General features: G+C 38.4%; 1 protein-coding gene across 2 annotated transcripts in view; it reads right to left on the bottom strand.

Annotated features, from left to right (window-relative positions):
• Positions 1-9,135: 9,135 nt before the first annotated feature.
• The window catches only part of SPOCK1 (SPARC/osteonectin, cwcv and kazal like domains proteoglycan 1), a 525,861-nt gene continuing 514,146 nt past the window's right edge, over positions 9,136-20,850 (bottom strand). The window contains exons 9-11 of one of the 2 annotated variants that reach the window (XM_008063521.1): positions 20,494-20,556; positions 13,139-13,276; positions 9,136-12,682 (exon numbers count right to left, since the gene is read on the bottom strand). In XM_008063521.1, the coding sequence (XP_008061712.1) occupies positions 12,492-12,682; positions 13,139-13,276; positions 20,494-20,556 (392 nt within the window). In that variant the 3' untranslated portion in view covers positions 9,136-12,491. The remainder of the gene's footprint in view (positions 12,683-13,138; positions 13,277-20,493; positions 20,557-20,850) is intronic. The other variant, XM_008063522.2, reaches the window with a different exon arrangement.

Genomic DNA, 20,850 nt, shown 5'->3' with positions numbered 1-20,850 from the left:
TCAAGATGGTGGGGTGCCCCTCTCAACCTCTCTGGTGGGACTCTGCCTCTGAGCTCTCTTCACAGCCCCTGCTGCCAGTGTCCAGCCAGGCACTGAAGTGGTGAGGCAAAGCCGGGAGCCATAGTCTCTCCTGCTGTAGTGGTGATGCAGAGCCTGGGGTGGTAGTCTCTCCCCACCACTTCTTCACAGGAAAACTTTTGTCCATTTTTTAAAAAATGGTGCCCAGTTTCTGCAACCTGGGAAGAACCAGGGACCAAGCAGAGAAGCTGCAGCACCAGCTGTTGCATCAGGGCCCTGGCCACTTGCTCACAAGCCCCCACTTAGTCAGTCTCTCCCAGCATTTTCTTCCCAGGAAGGGTTTTGTTGATTTTTTAAAAATGGAGCTTGACTTCTGCATCCTGGGAATCGCTAGGGTCCAAGTCCAGCGGCTGCGGCATCAGTCGTGTCACCAGGAGAGCACTGGCTGCTTGCTCCCTAGTCCTCACTCAGTCAGCCACTTATACACCCACTCACATACACAAGATTTTCTATACTAGGAAGTGTTCAGTCCTCTTTGATTCTAGGGGGAAAATTTGGGAAGGATTTGTGTTAATTCTTCTTTAAAATATTGTTAGAATTCACTAGTGATGCTTTCTGGCTCATAACTTTTCTTTGTTGGATGGTTTTTGATTGCTGATTCTGTCTTATTAGTTAAGAGTCTATTTTGATTTTCTGTTTCTTCATGATTCAGTTTTGGTAAGTTGTGTGTTTCCAGGAATATTTTAAATTTTATCTGGGCTACCCAATTTTTTGACATATAATTGTTCATAGCATTCTCTTATAGTCCTTTAATTCTTTAAAATCAGTAGCAACACCTCCCACTTTCTGATTTTAATAACTTGAGTCATCTCTTTTTTCTTAGAAAATTGAAGTTTTGTCAATTTTTTAAATCTTTTCAAAAAACCAACTTTTGGTTTTGTTAGTTTTTCTTTATCTTTCTATTTATTATTCCCTACTTTAATATTTATTACTTCGTTTCTTCTGATAGCATTGGTTTTATTTTTTCTTTCTCTTCCTAGTTTCTTAAGGTTTAAAGTCAGGCTGTTGATTTCACAATGTTCTTCTTTTTTAATGTAAACATTTGGAGCTAGAAATTTCTCTCTTAGCACTGGTATTGCTGTACCCCAATAGGTTTGGTATGTTGTATTTTCATTTCATTTGTCTTAAAATATTTTCCAATATTCCTTGTGATTTCTTTTTTGACCTATTGGTTGTTCAGGAGTGTGTTGTTTAATTTTCACACATTTGTAAGTTCTTCCATATAAGAACTAACCAGGCCCAACTCTGCTTACATTCCAAGATCAGATAAGAGCAGGTGCATTCATGGTGGTATGGCCATAGATTCACACTTTAGTAAATTTTTTAGTTTTCCATTTGTTGTGATTTCTAGTTTCATTCTTTTGTGGTTAGAAAGAATTTGTATAATTTCAGTCTTTTAAAATTTATACAACTTAAAATCTTAAAACAATAAGATTTGTTTTGTTGCATAACATATGGTTTATCCTGGAGAATATTTCAAGTACATGTGAGAAAAAGTGCATATTCTGCTGTTATTGAGTGAAGTGTTATATGTACATGTCTGTTAGTTTAAACTGGCTTATAGTATTATTCAAGTCCTCTCTTTCCTTATTGATCTTCTATCTGATTGTCCTATCCATTATTGGAAGGAGGGAGTTGAAGACTCCAACTATTATTGTGGAGCTCTCTATTTTTCCTTTCAAGCCTCATTGCTCCATGTATTTTGCAGTTGGGATTTTGGTACATACATAATTGTTCTATCTTTTTGGTGGGTTGATCCTTTTAACATTATACAATGCCCTCTGGTCTCCTGTAACAGTTTTTTACTTAAACATCACGCTGTTTATTATCAGTATATGCACCCCTATTCTCTTTTGGTTAATATTTGCATGGAACATAATTCTTAATGCTTTCATTTTCAAATTATTTTTGTCCTTAGATCTAAAGTGAGCCTCTTGTAGACAGCAGAATGTTGGAGCATGTTTTTTAAAGTTATTTATTCTGCCAATCTATGCTTTTTAATGGAGAAGTTTAATCTAATTATTATTATTATTTTAATTTTAAATATGTGAGGTACAATTCAGTGTTAGGTATACAAATGTTTGTTATGCAGGTACCCTTGTTGAAGAGGTGTGCCCTCCCCGGCAGTTTCCCACTACTGACAATCCCACCCCCTCCCTCCCCTGGTAGTTTCCCACCACTCCCAATCCCTTTCTTATATATTAAAATAGTTGTTCACAGTCCACTTATGAGTGAGAACATGCAATACTTGGTCCTTTGTTTCTGTGATAGATCACTCAGTATTATAGCCTCTAAATCCATCCAAGTTGCTGCAAAGTTCATAATTTTGTCCTTCTTTATGGCTGCATAATATTCCATCATGTATATGTACCACATTTTTTTATCCAGTCCTCTTTCAATGGGCAGCACGATTGGTTCCATGTTTTTGCTAGTGTGAATAATGCTGCAATAAACATGCATGTGCAGGTATCTATTCATAGAAAAAAATACTTACTTTTGCTATTGTGTTATTTGCTATCTGTATGGCTTACAGTTTTTTGATCCTCATTTTTCCATTACTACTTTCCTTTGAGTTTAGTTGATTTTTTTTTTTTTTTTTTTTTAGTGTCATGTCTTGCCTCTCTTCTCATTTCCTTTTGTGTATATTCTATATATATTTTATTTTTGGTTACTATGGGGATTACATATAATATTCTAAAGTTATAACAACCTATTTTAAATTAATAATGTAAATTACATACAAAAAATTCTATTGTCTTTCTGCTACATCTTATTCACTTTGTTATTGATGTCACAAATTGCAACATTATGTATTATGTACACATTAAAATAGATTTATAAATATCTTATGCATTTATCTGTTAAATCACATAGAAGTTAAAAACTTTTGTAATTAAAAATTACAATAATACTGGTTTTTATATTTGACCATGTATTTTCCTTTATCAGATAACATATATTTGTATAGCTTTTAATTACTGTCTTGCATCCTTTAACTTGAAGGACTCTATTTAGTCTTTCTTGTAGGACAGGTCTAGTGGTACAGAAATTCCTTAACTTTTGTTTATCTGGGAGTATATTAATATCTCCTTCATTTTAAAGGGCATTTTTACTAGATATAGAATTCTTGGATGCCAATTTTTTATTTATTCAAGTGCTTTAAATATCATGTCATTCCCTTCTGATCTTTAAGGTTTCTGCTGAGAAATAAGCTTATACTCTTATTGAAGATCCTTTAAATGTGATGAACCACTTTGTTCTTACAACTTTTAACATTCTTTCTTTGGCTTTGACTTTCAATAGTCTGATAATAGTGTGTCTTGGTATGGATCTCTTTAGTTTTATTCCACTTGTGTAGTTCACTGAGTTGCTTGGATTTGTAGAGTTATGTCACTCCTCAAACTTGAGGCTTTTTCAACTTTTATTTTTCTCAAATAACTTTCTTTACTCCTATATCTCTTCTCTTTCTGGGATTTTCATAATGTGTGCATTGGTCTACCTTATGGTGTCCCACAGTCCCTTAAGTTCTGCCTACTTTCGTTCTCTTTTCTTTCTACTCCTTAGACTTGATAAGTTTAAATGTCCAACCTCAAGTTTGCTGATTCTTTCTTCTGTCTGCTCAAATCTGTTATTAAACTCTTCAAGCAAATCTATCAATTTAGGTTTTTTATTTTTCAACTCCAGAATTTTTATTCACTTCCTTTTTATAATTTCCATCTGTTTATATTTTCATTTTCCTGATTTTCTTTAGTTTTAAAAAAAAATGTTGTCCACATTTTCCTTTAGTTCTTTAAGTGCACATATGACACTTGTTTTAAAGTCTACATCTAGTAAGTCAATTGCCGATACATCTTCAGGTAAATTTTTTACGCTCTGCTTTCTTCATTTGAATGAGTTGTTTTCTGTTGCTTTTTATACCTTATGATTTTGTTGTTGTTGTTACAAATTGGGAATTTGAAAAAAAGAGCCATCTCTCAGTCTTTATAGAGTGGCTCTGTGCCAGGACAGTCCCTCGTTAATTAATTGGGCATGTCTGAATCTTAGGATCAGCCCAAATTAAGAAGTTAGGGTCTTCTCATGCATCTTGCCTGAGTGTGTCTTGCCTGGACCTTTGTGTGTGGCTTTTTTTTTTATTCTCCCATGTGCATGTCTGCTTTTGAGTGTCTTGATTTCCCAATGACCCTTAATCCAACTTCTCTTCAGAGCCTTAGATGGTATATTGTATGTATCTCTCCAAAAATCGCTTTTCCCAGGCAACTGCAGTCCTGCAGTCCTCCTGGATCTTTCATGAGCAGTGTGCCTATTGTTTTTCTCTATTGAGAGTCAACTTAGATGAAACAGAGAAGGGCTAGTCTTTTAGGTAGCCTCCAGACAAGCTATACCATTGCAAACAAGTTCTTATGTGTTCCCTCTGGTTTGAGGGAAGTTATTTGTAACTGAGCTTCCACTTCCTCTAGACCAAGACCATGCTATAACAAGGAGGGTGTGGGTGAGTTAAATCACAGTAAAGTCTCCTACTATTTTGAATGTAACTTTTTCTTGCTCAAGTGTTAACTTGGTTGCTGTAGACCTTTTCTTATTTTACAGAGCTGCTTTAAGGTTATTTCAGCCAATTTTTAGGGTGTTTGATAAAACTGAATGTAGGAAGCAGCCAAGTGCTGTGTTGGAGATACATATAAGGTGCTAGAGAAAGAGAAAAGGAATGCCTGGTTCTGCTGGAAGTAATCTAGAAGGGTTCCTAGAGGAAGAATAATTGAGCTAAGTCCCTAATGCATTCCAGGTAAAGAAACCACCAAGAACACTGGCAGAGGCTTGTGAAGGGTGATGGTGCTTGGAAAAAAGTATTTGGGTAGTAAGGAATGCAAGGGGACAAAAAGGTGCAAAGGATCAATTACAAAGGAGGCTGTTTGCCAAGTCAGGTATTTCAGATTTGGTCCTGAAAGTGATGAAAAAACATTAAAATTAAGGAGGCAGTGACACGGTCAGATTTACCTTTGAGAACAAATGACTCTAGCATTTGTTGGAGGATGGATCGGAGCTGGGCAAGGATAAAAAAGTATCACTAGTTAAGGAAATTCTCACACAGTTGAAAGAGATAACAGTGGTCAAATCCATGGTGGCAGTGGTGGGATAGAGAGGAGGAGGTCTTTAGAGGAATTATTAGAACTTAGTGACTTATTACAGGTTGGGAATAACTCTAAGAAAGAGAATGGCATGGATGATGGTACCATTTCTGAAGCCAAGGGCTATCAGAGGAGCCATTTTAAAGAGGAACCTGATGAATTATTTTTATATTATGAATTGTTAAATCACATAAGACATTACAATGCATTACTTTGTGATTTCAAATAAGTGAAACTTAAAAATGAGGTTGATGCCCTCATTGGCCATCTGCCCCAATTGCAGCTCTTCCCTGAGAGATTGCCACTCCCAGCAATGTAGTGTATCTTTTCAGGCCTTCTGTGTATTTCTAAACCTAGCCTGACAAAATGGTCACTTTTTAGATATCTAACTTATATATTGCATACCCTATGTGTCACTTAATTTTTTTTCCCTATAAAAGCAATATGTTAGAGGTTTTTTTCTTCATTCTTTTATGACGGCTGCATAGAATTCAAATATAGACTCACCCAATGGACCCAATGATGAGTATTGAGTTTTTGCCCAAGTTTCTTGTTCTAACAAATGATGCTACAATGGATATACTTTTAAATATAACTGTATAAATTAGTGTAATTTTTATCTATACAAGTAGTTACTGAGAAGTGGAATTTCTGGTCCTAGGGTACACACTCTTATTTTGGTGGCCATTGCCAAACTCTCTACATGGCTGTGATTGTGCAGTATATAAGAGTGCTCCTTACCCTACACTTGCATCAATAATTAACATAATCAAGGTATTTTTCTGAGTGATAACTAATATGCTATTGCTTTAGCTTGTATTTTTTTTTAATTTATTTATTTATTTCAGAGTTGTGGGGTACAAGTGAGGATTTACTTCATAAGTAGGCTGCATGCAGGTGAAATTTGGGCTTCTAGCTGCCCCTCACTCCCCCTAGTAGTGGACCAGGTACCCTTTGTGTTGTCATGTACCCTCTACCACACCCCTCTCCCTCCCTCCCCTAACAGTGCCCAGCAACTGCCAATCCCACCGTTGTGCTAATTTGACTAGGGTTCAGGGCCTGCTTATGAGTAAGAGCATGCAGTATTCAGTTCTTTGTTTCTGATAGTTCACTTACTATGATGGTCTCTAACTGCATCCAAGTTGCTGTGAAGGTCATGATTTTGTTCTTCTTAATGGCTGCATAGTACTCCATCATGTATATGTACTACATTTTCTTTATCCAGTCCATTTTTGATGGGCTGCAGGGTTAGTTTCATATTTTTGCTATTGTGAATAATGCAGCAATAAACATGCATGTACAGGTGCCTTTTGGGTAGAGCAATTTATGTTCTCCCAGGTATATTCTCAAGAGAGGGATTACTGGGTTGTATGGAAGATCAATTTTTAGTTCTTTTAGGAAACCCCACACTACCACAGAGGTTGAACTAGCTTACATTTCTACCAACAGTGTAGAAGCGTTCCCTTTTTACCACAGTCACATCAGCTCCTATTGTTTTTTGATTTTCTGATGACAGCCATCCTTACTGGAGTTAGAAGGTATCCCACTGTAGTTTTGATTTGCATTTCTCTGATGATTAGTGAGGCTGAGCATTTTTTCCATGTTTCTGCTGGCTGCTTGTATGTCATCTTTAGAGAAGTGTCTCTCCATGCCTTTTGCCCACTGTTCGATGAGTTTGTTGTATTTTTTAAAATCATGGATGGAACTGGGTACAATTTCAATACCTGTAATCTCAGTGCTTTGTGAGGCCAAGGTGGAAGAATTGCTTGAGCCCAGGAGTTTAAGACTAGCTTAGGCAACATGGGGAGACTTCATCTCTACAAAAAGTTTTAAATATTTTCAACTAATCTCTCTGAGAGCTAATCACCCTTATATATAAGAATTCTTTGAAAATTAATTTTTAATTTACTCAACATCCCTTCATGATTAAAAAAAAAAACCCCAAAACAAAAATCTCCCAACAAATTAGGAAGAAATATACTTCAACATAATAAAGGTCATAGATAACAAACCCACAGCTAGCATCATTTGTATGTCTTCTATGAATTGCTTGTTTTTGTATTTTGCCCATTAGTCTGCTGGGCTGTATTTCTATTTTTTTTTTTTTTGTCAAAACATTTTCTACCCTAACCCTTCATCTATTTTATGTCACCAATATCTTCTTTAGTCTCCTGTTTATCTTTTACAGCTGTTTATGATGTTATTAATTTTGATGGAGGTAAATGTGTCAGTCGTTTCCATGATGGCTCATGAGTGCTAGAACTTAAGAAAAGCTTTGCTAATTCCTATTGCCATCGGCACACTCAGTGTATATTTTGTACTATCATTTTGATTTTTTAAGTTTTACGATTGAGGTATCAGTCGGAAATTTAAATAGAATTATCTAAATGGCAGGTGATTGTTTCAGAATGAAGCAGAAGTCAAAACCTACAGTTGAGATACAGATTGAGGGCTTCTCAGAGTGGAGAGAATGTTTGAAACCATAGGCAGAGATAAGACTGTCCATAGGAAAGTAGACAAAGAGTAGTAGGCCAGGGACACAGATCTGAGGAACAGCAATACTAACAGAGCAAGTGGAACAAAAGAGTATATAAGAAACCCAGAAGGAATGTCCAGAGAGGTAGGAAGGAAGCCAGGGAATTAGGGATTAAAAAAAAGGGCAAGTTTTAACAAGGTGTGAATAGCCACTGCCCTCAATGATGACATTTACTGTAACAGTTACTTATGTGTTTTTCAAGGTAATAATGACTTTCCAGAACAAGCACCAGGTCTTATTTACATTTGTATTCCCTAGATATGAATATGTTTCCTGCCCATAGTGGCATTCATTCATCCAAAATAGTGTAATCTATAAAGCTACCAATTAATCTATAAAAGCTTGTTGAATGAATATATTCTGAAATCTTCCTCTTTCCTTAAATCAATGTAGCAAAGCAAATTTTATAACTAAAAATTTTGAGACAGTATTGTGATTTTTTTTTTTTTTTTTACTCAGCTGCATAACCAAAACTGGGGAAGTGGCTTGCAGTTCTTCCTTTAGATCTGGCCTTTAACAGGTCAATGTGACAGCCATGAAGTTGCAACTTTAGGAGAAATGTGGGGTTATACCTGTAAAACTCTGCTGATTTGAGAGGAATAGGCAATGTGTTCACAGATGCCAACATCTCTTTAATGTACCCTTTAACTACCTTGGAGACTTTACATTAGCCATTGTTTTCCTGACATTCGTTATTTTGTGGATTTATGAAGCACCTTTTCTTGAACTTCAATCGGTAAATTGTCTGTAAAATCTAGTCCACAGGGTAAAGGAATGGAATTATTCATAAGATAGTTTCTACCTCACTTCATGATGAAATTACTCACTCAGAGTATAATTAAGTCATAGATGCACTGGCCCAAATGTGGATAGAGGTGAAAAGGAAATAATTCCTTTTCCAATTTGGGTGCTTTCTGATGTTTGACAAGCATCTGGCATATTAATTCATGAATGGAGGAGAACTTGAAGTTTCTGTAAAGAGAAGAGAGGGTTTTTTTTTATTTACTGCTTTTTGGGAGCTTTAGAGAATAACTAGTGGGGGAGAAAAAGGATAAGCAGACTTTAAAAGTTTAAGGTTGTATACAGGCTGACAAGAGTGAAATCTGATAAGGAAGGAATAAAGCTGAAGCCTGAGAGAGGCAAAAGCCAGAAGAGAGGGAGGAGGTGGGATAATTCTAGACTGAGTGGGCACAGGATATGCATGTGCCAGCATGAGCTGAGAGGGTCCAGGACAAGATAGATTGCCAGTCGGCCGAGTGCTCTACCATGACCAGAAACTCTGACTGAGGGTCTCTTGGGCCATCCCTTTTGCCTGCCCATACTGTTCTCCAGTGGTTGTGTGTGAGACGTGACCTGGTGAGTGCAGGTCCAAGCCAATGAAATACGCATGCTCAGATGTTGCAGACAAAGTAAAATTTATTGAGACAGACAGAAATGCACCTACTCAGGACTACAGTTAAGCATTTACTATTAACCAAAGAGTCGTGTTCACATTCCAAATAAGTCTACGTGGAAAAGCATTCAGAATTTACTAGGTTTTGCTATGTCACTATTTCATCTACAATAGGGACAACAAACTAACACTCAGGATTTGATGGGCTCTCATTACAATGCTACACATGTAACAGGGACAAACATCAGTGACTCTGAGAAAAAAAGTATAAAAAGACCAAAACCACCCATTGTAGAACAGGTTCTTGGATGTTAACTGTATAGTGTGGTCAAGGTTAAAAAAAACAAGACAAAAGAAACCCAAATGTGAATGGCATCCTGGGAAGAGCAGAGGGGCAGACCTGGACAGACATGTTGTCATTTGGTGCTGTGGGTAGGAAAATGGGCATAAAGAAGGGAAAACTATTATACAAAACCTCAAACTCAATACTAAGGTAACCCCATGCCTAGAATATTTGTAGAAAGAAAAAGGATGTTAAATATGGCAGACAACTAACCACGGTTGAAGAAAACTCGGGGATTTAAGTTGGATGCCAAGGAAATGATATTAAATAAAATAACTCTTTATGGAATAAGAATAAAACTATTCACTAAGTACTCTCCAAAAATGAGTAGTGAGTATTCAATTTAATACCTGTCTCAAACAAAGGATTGGATTATCACAATTTTTCTTATAAAAATCATATTTTGTATACTTGGTCACAGTAACTAAAGGGCTCCTTCCAAAAAGAGGAAAATTAAAATTTTAATTTTAAGGACAAAGTAACTCAGTCTATTCTTTAGTGCTTGTGAAAAGTATTAAAGATCTTTTAAAAACCTCATGTTGCTATGCCAAAGTGAGGCATGAAAAGAAGTGATAATGTTACTCTGTTGATTTTGGGGTTTGCATCCTGTGGGAGGGGTGGTTACTTAATATTTTAATGAATCAAAATATCTTCTTGGAATGTCTCTGAAAATGGCATCTCATTACCTTCCTGGGAATTGTCTATTAAGCACTCTTCTCCATCATTAAGTTAATGCTAAGGATCTTTAAGTGTTATTTTAATTTGATACTTGTCATAAGATAATTAGGCAAATTAAAATCAGTGGTTCACCCTGTTCCTAGAGGTTTTTGTAAGTGAAATTGTCGATTTTAATTTGTTCTCTTGTGCATTTTTCCGAGCTCAGAGGAGACAGCAACAATGGTTTTCTTTGATGATCTAAGCTGAGATTTTTAATGTGTCTTGATTTTTTAATACACTTTATTTAACTTAGCTGCAATTAAGCACCTGTTTTCTAAATTATGATCTCAAAGTTTTGTTCAAGTGAGAAAAAATATTGAAGCAGAGATGATGAAGTTGAGATTCTAACTCGGAGCTTGCCTATGGTCTCTCTATGAAGAAAGAAAGAACAAACCCTCAGGGTCATGGTTGTACATGTATTTACCAGGGCAAAGGACTTAGCCAGATGACGTATGTTCGTATTCCATCGGAGACCAACTCTAGGGATGCTACTTTGTCCAGCCAATGCAAGCACTGGAACTTGCTAATTTAGGGTGGGTTGGTACATCTGTTGGTCAGTTTAGGGTGGAGGATTGGCCAGCTGCCACTGTGATCATGGTTTGGCTGAATACAGTTGTTGCCTGAGTTTATGTGGTCTTCTTGAGGACTGGCTGAAGCCCATGGGAAGGCAAAATAAAGAAATGTGGGCCAGAGAGCCTTGCTTAGGTGAAAACAAGGTGGGGCAGGAGCTGTGGGACAGGAGCTTAAGGACTGGTACTGAACTGAGCGGGGCCACTTTGAAGACTACTCTTTGGTATTTGTAGCCTGATCAGCTTGATAGGGAGAGAAATCCTAAAGAATGTTGAGATGATGACCTTATCGAATTTGGAACTAGATTCCAATGAGTTCAGTGAAAAGAAACACAAGAGTGAAGAGCTTTCTTAATTAGTATTCTGACATTTGTGGGGAGGGTCAGGAGGAGGCAAAATTAGCTCTTACAAATCCAGTGCTAGCTCCACATGCTACTATGAAGTTTTGTGTAGGTCTCCATCTGGGGTTATTTGCAAATGATGAGTAGTTAAAAAAAAATCTATGTGGTTTTTAACCTTATCATGATTTATGAATAGAAAGGGGACAGAAGCAGAATTTAGTTCAGAATCTTAAATTTTCTTCTCTTAAGAACACTGTGGCACTGTCTTCTCAGAGAACAGGGATATGTGTTGCATGCCTTAGAAAAAGCCCTTGAGTAGGTAGGGAAGGAAGGGACCTATGGCAGACAGGATGACTGCAGCCCAAGGGGGCTTTAAGCAGAAACAAGAGAGATGGCTTGTGGAGCTGCCTGCGTGGGGGTTGCATGGCTTCTGCAAGAAAGTGATTCAGGCAGACAGAAGCTTGATCTGAATCAGAGGCTTCTAGTCACTCTACTGATGCAGAGAGGAAAAACCTCCTCAGCCTGCAGGCTACAAGTGCCACCAACTATTAGTGCAAGAAAGGACTTTGACACAGATTTCTTATGTCAGAAATTTTGTTCCAGGTCTGGACAAGCTGACAAATCTGTATTTGTTTTTCAAAGGAGTTTTTCATAGATATCCAAACACTTTTTCTGAGAAGTATGTATATGGTGTGCAGGACACACACATACACAGTCTCTTCTGTACATACATTAATGTTTATGCATATACAGAGAGAAGCATCCAGACACCAATTTTTAATAAAGAAAATGAATTCCCCAAAGGAACTCTTCACTGAATTAAGGCTACTGTTTGTAGGAAGCCAGATATAGTGATGTGAAAAACTAATTTTTGATAATAAACACCAGAAGCAATGGGAGCAAGGTAAATGGTACTGCGTGTGTGTGTGTGTGTGTGTGTGTGTGTGTGTGTGTTTCCACGACATCTACAGGACACAAGAAAAGCACTTAGACACTGTAAGGCTGGGAACCATGCTGTAATAACCACCAGTGTGGGTAATTAAAAAGGGTATTTGACGTTGAAGAGGGTGGGGGCTCCCTGCACGGTCAGAATTCCACATAAATCACATGCTTGTTGCAAAAATCTCACAGGAAGGAAGGAAGCTCTAATTAAGCCAACCATTTCCCTGTCCAGAAAAGAAAAACAAGAACACAACACCCTTTCTTCCACACAAACGTATGCAAAATCAGAATGCTCTGGGAACAAGCAGTTGTCTTCCAAACCTTATGTCGGGTATAGAGAGCAACAATGGAGAAGAGACCTTGGTGCCTTGGAGTCTTAGATACAAATGCAGGAATAGGAAGTGACTTGCAATTTTGTGCAAAACCTTGTGTCCTCTTTCTTGTGGGCACTACCATATGTAGCCAACCTCATCTTCTTTGTCATCATCCTCATCCTCATCGTCCTCCGTCACAGCCCGGGTGTGCACCCTCAGCTTCCCCTCTTTGTCCTTTGGTCCCAACTCCCGTTCATCCTCTAGGTCATCCAGCAGGACCACGGAGCCACCGCTGCCAAAATCCCCTGAGGTTTCCTGCTCCTCTTCTGAAACGTGAATAGAAGGCTTGAGGTTAGCTTCTGCTTATACAGTGTGACCCACGATGGGGGTTCCCTTGTATGGAACTTTCTGAACATGGAAACAGCCCCATCCTGCTAGGGTCAGTGCCTGGGGCATGGACTACAAACTGTTCTGATGTGAGCCCTAGAATTCTTGAGATGCTCTTACCTTTTCGGAAGGTTTATAATCCTAAGGAAAAAGTGAAGGTAAACTATGTTGCTATGTTCCCTGACTGCCACAACTGTTGTCCAAACCTCACATCATGGTGAGCTCCTGCAGCCTGTAAAGTTAGCTATGCACGAGCTCACGTGATTTCAGGATTACTGCCTCACCAATGGAAACTTACTGCAGACTGGAGCTACCTCTGAATTCCTCCACATAATGAGGATCCATGGGACACCCAGGGCATTTGTGGTGGTGCTGATATGGGAGGCCTTACTCACCACAGCTCACAGCACCCTGCTTCCTGGAACCAGCCAGCTCGTTCCCATATTTATCCACACACCAGCACTGCCCTGTGCTTCCATGGCACTGAGTGGCTTTGTAATAGCCCTCCTCATTACACCGCGGTATGAATGCCCCTAGGGGAACAAAAGGTGCAACTTTAATTCAGAGAAGTGCAGAGATACTCAGGATCAATGCCTTCTAACACAGGGAAGAGGCTCATGCATCAGACAGAATATTTACTTTAGGACCAGCAGCAGAGAATGGAACTGATTAGTTACTACTTAGTCGAAATCACAGGGTCCTTAGCATTTAGGTGCCCAAATGCATTGAACTCTAAGAAGCCCAGTTTTTATTTTTTTATTTTTATTTTTTTGAGTTGGAGTCTCACTCTGTTGCCCAGACTGGAGTGCAGTGGCCGCTCCCGGTCACCACAGCCCCACCTGCTGGGCTCCGGCGATCCTTCCGCCTCAGCCTTCCAAGTAGCTGGAACTACAGGCATGCACTACCACGCCCGGCTGATTTTTTAATTTATTGTAGAGATGAGGTCTCGCTGCCCAGGCGGGTCTCGAACCCGCGGGCTCAGGCAATCCACTCACCTCAGCCTCCCAGAGGTGCGGGATTACAGGCTGAGCCACCGAGCCCGGCAGAAGCCCAGTTTTTAAACATGCATGATAATAGCTAACCTATATTGAATACATATATATTCTGGGCACTGACCAAAATCATGCACATATGTGTATATGTGTATGTATATATGTAATGTATATACACATTCACACAAAATCTCTTATTCCCACAAGTCTAAGAGATATGTGCCTCTACTAACTTTTAACAAATAGGAAACTGAGGCTCAGGAAAATTAAGTAATCTGCCCAAGGCTCCTGCTAGTAAATATCAAGTCCAAAATTCATATCTTTCTATCTGAGTCCAAGGCAGTGCTTCTCAAACTCCTGTGATGGAGAACTTTACTGTCGGTTTTTAATTTCCAGTCTGTCATGGACCAATACTCTGCCAAACCACATAAAGTGACTCTGAAGTTGCTATGAAACTTTTAAATGCGTCAGTTTCTGTACTAAGTGCTGACTAATAACAAATGTTTTGTGAAATGCAAGCAGTCCTTGGGCCACACAGTTCCAAGCCATACCTTATCATTCCCTGCCTCTAACAGAGAGATGATAAGTTGAGTGCTTTGCTTGCGTTAGTTCATGGAGACATCACAATAGCATCATAAGTTGTTAGCGCTATTACTACCTCCCTGTCTATAGACCAAAAAAAGCGATAGGTTGAAGCTGAATAGCTTGCCCAAGGTTAAACAGGATTCCTTCTATTCCTTAGAGGAATCTTGGATTGTTACCACTGTTATTACATTTTTAAACTTGAGCAAGTCATATGGTTTCTATGCTTTGTATGTTTTTAATGAGATGAAATACTGGTGGCACAATATTAGAAAACTCTACCTTTGCTTTCCTGGCATGAACACTGCTTGGCCATGATTCATCGTTATTGGAATACACTATTTCTGATTCAATGTGCTGGTCCTTTTGCAAATATGTTACTAAGTGCAAAGAAGCCTATCATCTTGTTTGTGTTTTCTTCACTTTTTCTATCAAAGTTCCTAATTCATAAATTGATTCAGGATTTTTTTCTAACTTTTTTTTATACCCTAGGCATTTTATATAAAACAAGAATGTTCTCTTTCTTAAAAGATTTTTCCATAAAAGTATTTTGGACCTGGTGACTATTCTAGGGGGTGAGAGTAGCATTTTGGTTTTGATCTATTTGTGCCTTCTGTTTCTTTGTGGCCAAAATTTGGTCATTGATAGTATCATGTCATCTAAGTTTTCATAATTGTTATACATTGGTTTAGAGTGGTCTCAGGACTAGCAGCGACAGCATTAATTGAAAGCCCCTTAGAAATGAGAATTCTTGGGCTTCACCTGAGACATACTGAATCAGAAACCTGGAGAGTAGGGCCCAGTCACCCATGCCTTCATAAACCCTCCAAGTGACTCTGGTATACACTAAAGTTGAGAAACATAAATCTACAGTACTCTCCTATACCTGGGGAATAAAAGTTTATATCCCACTTTTAAATTCATGACCGTATTTGAGACTTTTACTCTTCATATTGTCAAGATTTGTCTAATCCATCAGTTTACTCAAAGAACCACCTCCAATATGCTATTATAGTACTGACTTCATTGTTTTCTGCTAAAATCTTGATCATTTCAGTGTGTGTTGAAAATCAGTTCAGTTTTTGAGTTGAAAATCTTACAGAGTTTTGATCTTTTCTTTTAAATGCATTTGAAGCTATGATGTTTCCTTTAAGTTTCACTTTAGTTGCATCTCATGTATTTTGGTACACAGTGCTTTTATTTTCATTCAGTTCTAAATATTTTGTAGTTCATTTCATCTTTGACCAATATTTATTTATAAAGCTCCTAAATGTACATGATTTTGGTAATCTCTTTTTTACTACTATTATGATTATGTTATGGCCATTGAACTTGATCTCTGATCGTTTATCTGAACTTTATTGAGTTTTCTTTTGTGGTATAGTCCATGGCAGAGACTCCATGTGTTTGGAAGATGGTATATTTAATGTCTATGTGAAAGAATATATATATATATATGTGAAGGCTAAGCATTGTGTTCAATTATTCTATATCATTTTTTGTCTACTTGACATGTAAGTTTCAAGCAGGAGGTATATAAAATATATTAAAATCCCTGAATATGAAAGTAGATGTGACAATTCCTTCCTGAAGTTCCATTTCTTTCTTTAAAGTTATGAGAATAGTCATGTACCACATATTTTGATCAATGATGAACTGCATTTATGACTATGGCCCCACGAGATTAAGCACCCTATTTTTACTGTACCTTTTCTATGTTTAGGTACACAAATACCACTGTGTTACAATTACCTGCAATATTCAGTACAACAACATACTGTTCAGGTTTATAGCCTAAGAGCAAACAACTATACCATATAGAATAGGTATGTAGTAGGCCATACCATTTAGGTTTGAGTTAGTGTACTCCACGGTGTTTATACAGTGACAAAGTCACTTGATGCTCCATGGTGTTTATACAATGACAAAGTCACTTGATGCATTTCTTGCAACACCTTCTCATTGTAAAGCAATGCATGACTAGATCAATTAATGGCATAATATGGTGAAAGGAACATTTCAGCAAGATGACACTCTGCTTTTTAGAATGCAAAGTATTTGCTTCTGTCAGATATTAGTGTTGCTAAGAAAAGAAGTATTTACTATCTTTTAATTTCAACTCCCTGTGGAATTGTTTTTTGTATAACTCTCCTTAAAAATACCAATCAATAATTTCTGTCTCATAATAAATGTGTTTGACCCATTCACATTGATTGTGATGACAGAAATGCTTACTCTTACTTCTGCCACCATATTCATGTTTCCTATTTATTATTTCCTCATTTCCTGCCTTCTGTAGAAATTTTTTTTTTTTTACTCCATGTCTTTCTTCCATAGTTTTAAAAACCATGTATTATATTTTTAATATTCTTGTGTTTACTCTTACATTTTCTACAGAGAAAGTTTTGGCTAGTAAGAGCTGAAGTTAATCTATATTTTATCTTTTCTTTCTGGACAAACTAGGAACTTAATACATTCTTACCACCTTTTTCTCATTTTCCTCAACAGTCTAGAATTTTAATTCTAGATTTCTATCAAAAGAGTTGTATAGATCATATTAATTTAGATTTAGTGGCATATCACTTCTTTTACATAATTGCATCTGAATAATTCTGTGGTCATTTGCCTGGCAGAGTAAATTCTTTATGTCTTAAGTCTGTGGTTAGTAAGCATTCTGAACTTTAGATGGTTTAAGAGTATCTCTGCCATCATACTTGAACAATCATCAGGATGAATTTAAAATCTGTAGGTCCAAAGTTATTTTCCCTCAGCACTTTGGAGGTATTATTTCTCTTTTTAAGTCAGTGTGGCCAACAAGAAGTCTGATGCCAATCTGAATCTCATTTCGCTATAGGTAATCTTTATCTACAGTAGATTTTACTTTGGTTTTTCTCACAGGGTGCTTGTGTGCATGTGTGTGTTTCATGATGTATGCTCAGCTATGGGAGAATTCTCCTTTGTGTGACCCAGGTAGTAATGTCATTTACATCAGCCTTGTGAAAACAGAAGCCCCTGCTTTATGTCTTTCTACTCTCTGATTTTATTTCTGATAATTTTTTAAGGTGCATATGTTTTCTAATTACCTTTTATGTTGTAAAAAAGTAAGGAGAGCATGGGAGGGAGACATTTCTATGATCTTGAACCAGGATTTAAACCCAAATCCAGCTGACTCTGGGGTCTAGTACAGAAGACTCTATTCACCAGGCTATTCAAGATGACTGGGTTCTCAGAGCGCAAATGAGATCGTGCATAGAAAGGTGATCCTAGAGACCCTGGGACACCATATCTACCACTCAGGAAAGACTATTGATGCCACAATTAGTGGCTCAGCAGTGCCCATCTCTTCCTTAGGAGCTCAAGCCAGTGCACATCACCCCTAGTTTTCAGGGGGCAGTAGATGGAAAAGGAAAACTAGATGCCATCAATCACCCACAGAACCAAAAGGTAGATAAAGATTTGTGAAAGATTCTCAATCAAGAACTATAGGCTGGGTGTGGTGGCTCATACCTAGTATCTCCATTCTCTAGGAGGCTGAGGCAGGAGGATTGCTTGAGCCTGGGAGTTTGAGAATAGCCTGGGCAACATAGTAAGATTTCATCTCTATAAAAAAAATCCAAAACTTAGCCTGGCTTGGTGGCACAGGTCTGTAGTCCCAGTTACTAGGGAGGCAGAGGTAAAAGGATCACCTGAACTCAGGAGGTCGAGGCTAAGGTGAGCTGGGATCATGCCACTGCACTCCAGCTTGGGTGAAATCCCCACTCAAAAAACAAAACAACAATTAAAAAAACTGCAAAGAAAGAACAAGTGGAGAGCTGGGGAAATGCTGATCCTTCTCCTGAAGATACGGTTGGAAAACAGTAGCACTTAATGGACCAAAATAATAATCATCATCATCATCATCATATAGGAAAAAGAAGAAGAAAGGAGGAGGAGGAGAGAAAAAGGAAGAAGAGGAGAGAGGGTGGACAAGGGAGAAAAGGGAGGAGGAGGAGGAGGGAAAAGGAAGGGGGGGAGGGGAAGAAGAAAGAGGAAAAGGTAGGAGAGCAGGGAGAAAAGGGGGAGGAGGAGGAACTGGGCTGAGCCCCAGGTTAGTAAGAGCAGGTGCTGCTCCAAATCTGTACTGCATAGAATTACCACTTTTTCTATGTAGGCAGTAATTATAACTGATGATAGTTTGTTGTTGGTTGTTTTATGTATTTATTTATTTGAATCCATATGCCCCTGAATATCCAGTTATTATATTAGGAGCTTTCCCCATGGGGAAAATAAAAACAGTTGTAGGCAAATGAATGGCATTTCTGTGCATTAGCCAGAGTAATCTCACACATGGGCGATGTGATAAAACAAACTTTACAACAAGGTGGGGTACGTGGTAGGAGAGAGGCAGCATTTCATTCATGTGTGCTGGGGAAAAATGAGGCATTTTTATCTCAGAACTGTCTCATTATGAATAAGGCAAGAGCAAGATATTCATATCCTATGAAAACAATGATTTTTATTTTTTATTTTATTTTTATTTTTATTTTTTTTTGAGTTGGAGTCTCACTCTATCACCCAGACTGGAGTGCAGTGGCCGCTCCCGGCCACCACACCCTCGACCTGCTGGGCTCCGACGATCCTTCCGCCTCAGTCTTCCAAGTAGCTGGAACTACAGGCGCGCGCTACCATGCCTGGCTAATTTTTTGATTTATTGTAGAGATGAGGTTTCACCAAGTTGCCCAGGCGGGTCTCAAACCCGCGGGCTCAGGCAATCCACTCACCTCAGCCTCCCAAGATGTGGGAATACAGGCTGAGCCACCAAGCCTGGCTGAAAACAATGTTTTTTAAAATGGCAATATACTGGTTCTAAAACTACCTAGGAACACCATTCCAACCCAAAATAACATCCCTTATGGAGGAATGAGATCAATAAGCATACCCCTTGCACAGGAAAAACCTAGAGTGGCATGATCCAGCCATTTTGCTTGTAGACCAGAAAGACATCTGTATGCCTTTTTATACAAGAGAAGAACATAGGCCTGGAGAGTTCAAAATCATGACAACTTTGGAATTCCTTGAGTTGAATATGATGTTATCAAAAGTCACAAGTATGAGGCAAGCCAGGAAGCAAGTAGTTTTCAAATGTAGAAGGAAGAGGGAGTATGTACACTGAAGTGATTCAAAAAATCAGAAGAGGTGAAATTGCCAGAGTTCATAGACTGCCTACATTTGACAGTCTTCAAGAAAACTCACCCATGTCCTTCAAGCAAGTAGATAAACTTCTGAAATGGCAGGCTGCTTAGGGAATGCACCTGCCTCTGAATGCTTCACAGGGATAATTCTGAATTACTGTGTTGCAGCTGTCAGCTTTTTTAAAAAAGCAAGGGAAGAAAAGCAGACTCCTGTCTTCAGTAAACAAATGAGAACTGCCAAAGTCTCCATGATGGCCAGTATGAATGTCATGACTTCCTCTGAGTGCTGGAGAATGGAGGACTCCAGCTAAAGGGACACTTAGACAGGTTTGCACGCATTCCTTACCTTTGCCGTGGCCAGATGTGCATATTAGGGGAACACAAATACAACCCACATGTTAGGGAAACACACACTCACACAACCCACTTGCTTCCTCCATGTCTAAACAGCTTTCTTCCAGGGACTAGGTAAAGGCAGAAATGCACTTTAGCACACACGTATCCTTCAACCCCATCTGATAAATGTTGAGGGGTATGTAGCTCATCTTCCCCCTTAAATGAATAGCTTCATCTGGGGAACTGAGGAAATGTTATAATGTATAGGTCTTATAATTTTAGGTATAAAAATAACACTTGAGAGGGCCATTCAATGGCCCTGTTGATTAAAAAGAGAAAACCAAGGTTTCTTGTAATCCACTATCAGGGAAGGGTTCGTAGTGGGGAAGGTGCTGAACTCCAGCCTGGCTGAGCTGTCCCCTGGTCCTGGCTGACCTCTGGTTTCTCTTCTTGCTGATGGAACAACAACCCACCAGCTGATGCTCTGTTTATGTCCAGCTATCTGTGGCATATTACCAGCTGCCTGGAATAACTCTGCTTGGGGTAAAACGAGGCATTTCTTTCGTGAAACACTGGCCCTAATTGAATAACCATCACAGTGCTGAACATTGCAAGAGACATGGATAGTTTAATTAGTTGTTTAAATAATTGGCAAGAAATTGTACTTACCCAACAGGCTTTTCCCCTTGCTCAGCTTCTGAATTCTGTTCATTTCATTCTGGCAAGGGAGACCTAAAAAATAATTTATGTAAGTCAGTTTCCAGATGGTATAGGATATAATCTCTAATGATTGACTTCGCTCTTGATGTGAAATGTAGACAATGACACACCTGGGAGTGGAATTGCTCCATATGCTGTTACTATGCAACCAAACAAATTCAGGCCATTAGTGTTACTCATTAGAAAACACCCTCATATCACAATGCACTTAAAATAGTATTTGGGGGCTACTTGCATGGTACAGGAATTTTTCTTCCTGTCACCAACTCAAGCAAATACTAGGTGATTTGCTAATAGACTTGTCTC

This window comes from Carlito syrichta, unplaced genomic scaffold (genome assembly GCF_000164805.1).
Source record: "Carlito syrichta isolate Samal-C Ts95f unplaced genomic scaffold, Tarsius_syrichta-2.0.1 Scaffold306893, whole genome shotgun sequence".
NCBI lineage: Eukaryota > Metazoa > Chordata > Mammalia > Primates > Tarsiidae > Carlito > Carlito syrichta.
The sequence above is the reverse complement of the archived record's forward strand: the minus strand, read 5'-3'. Positions and strand labels throughout refer to the sequence as shown.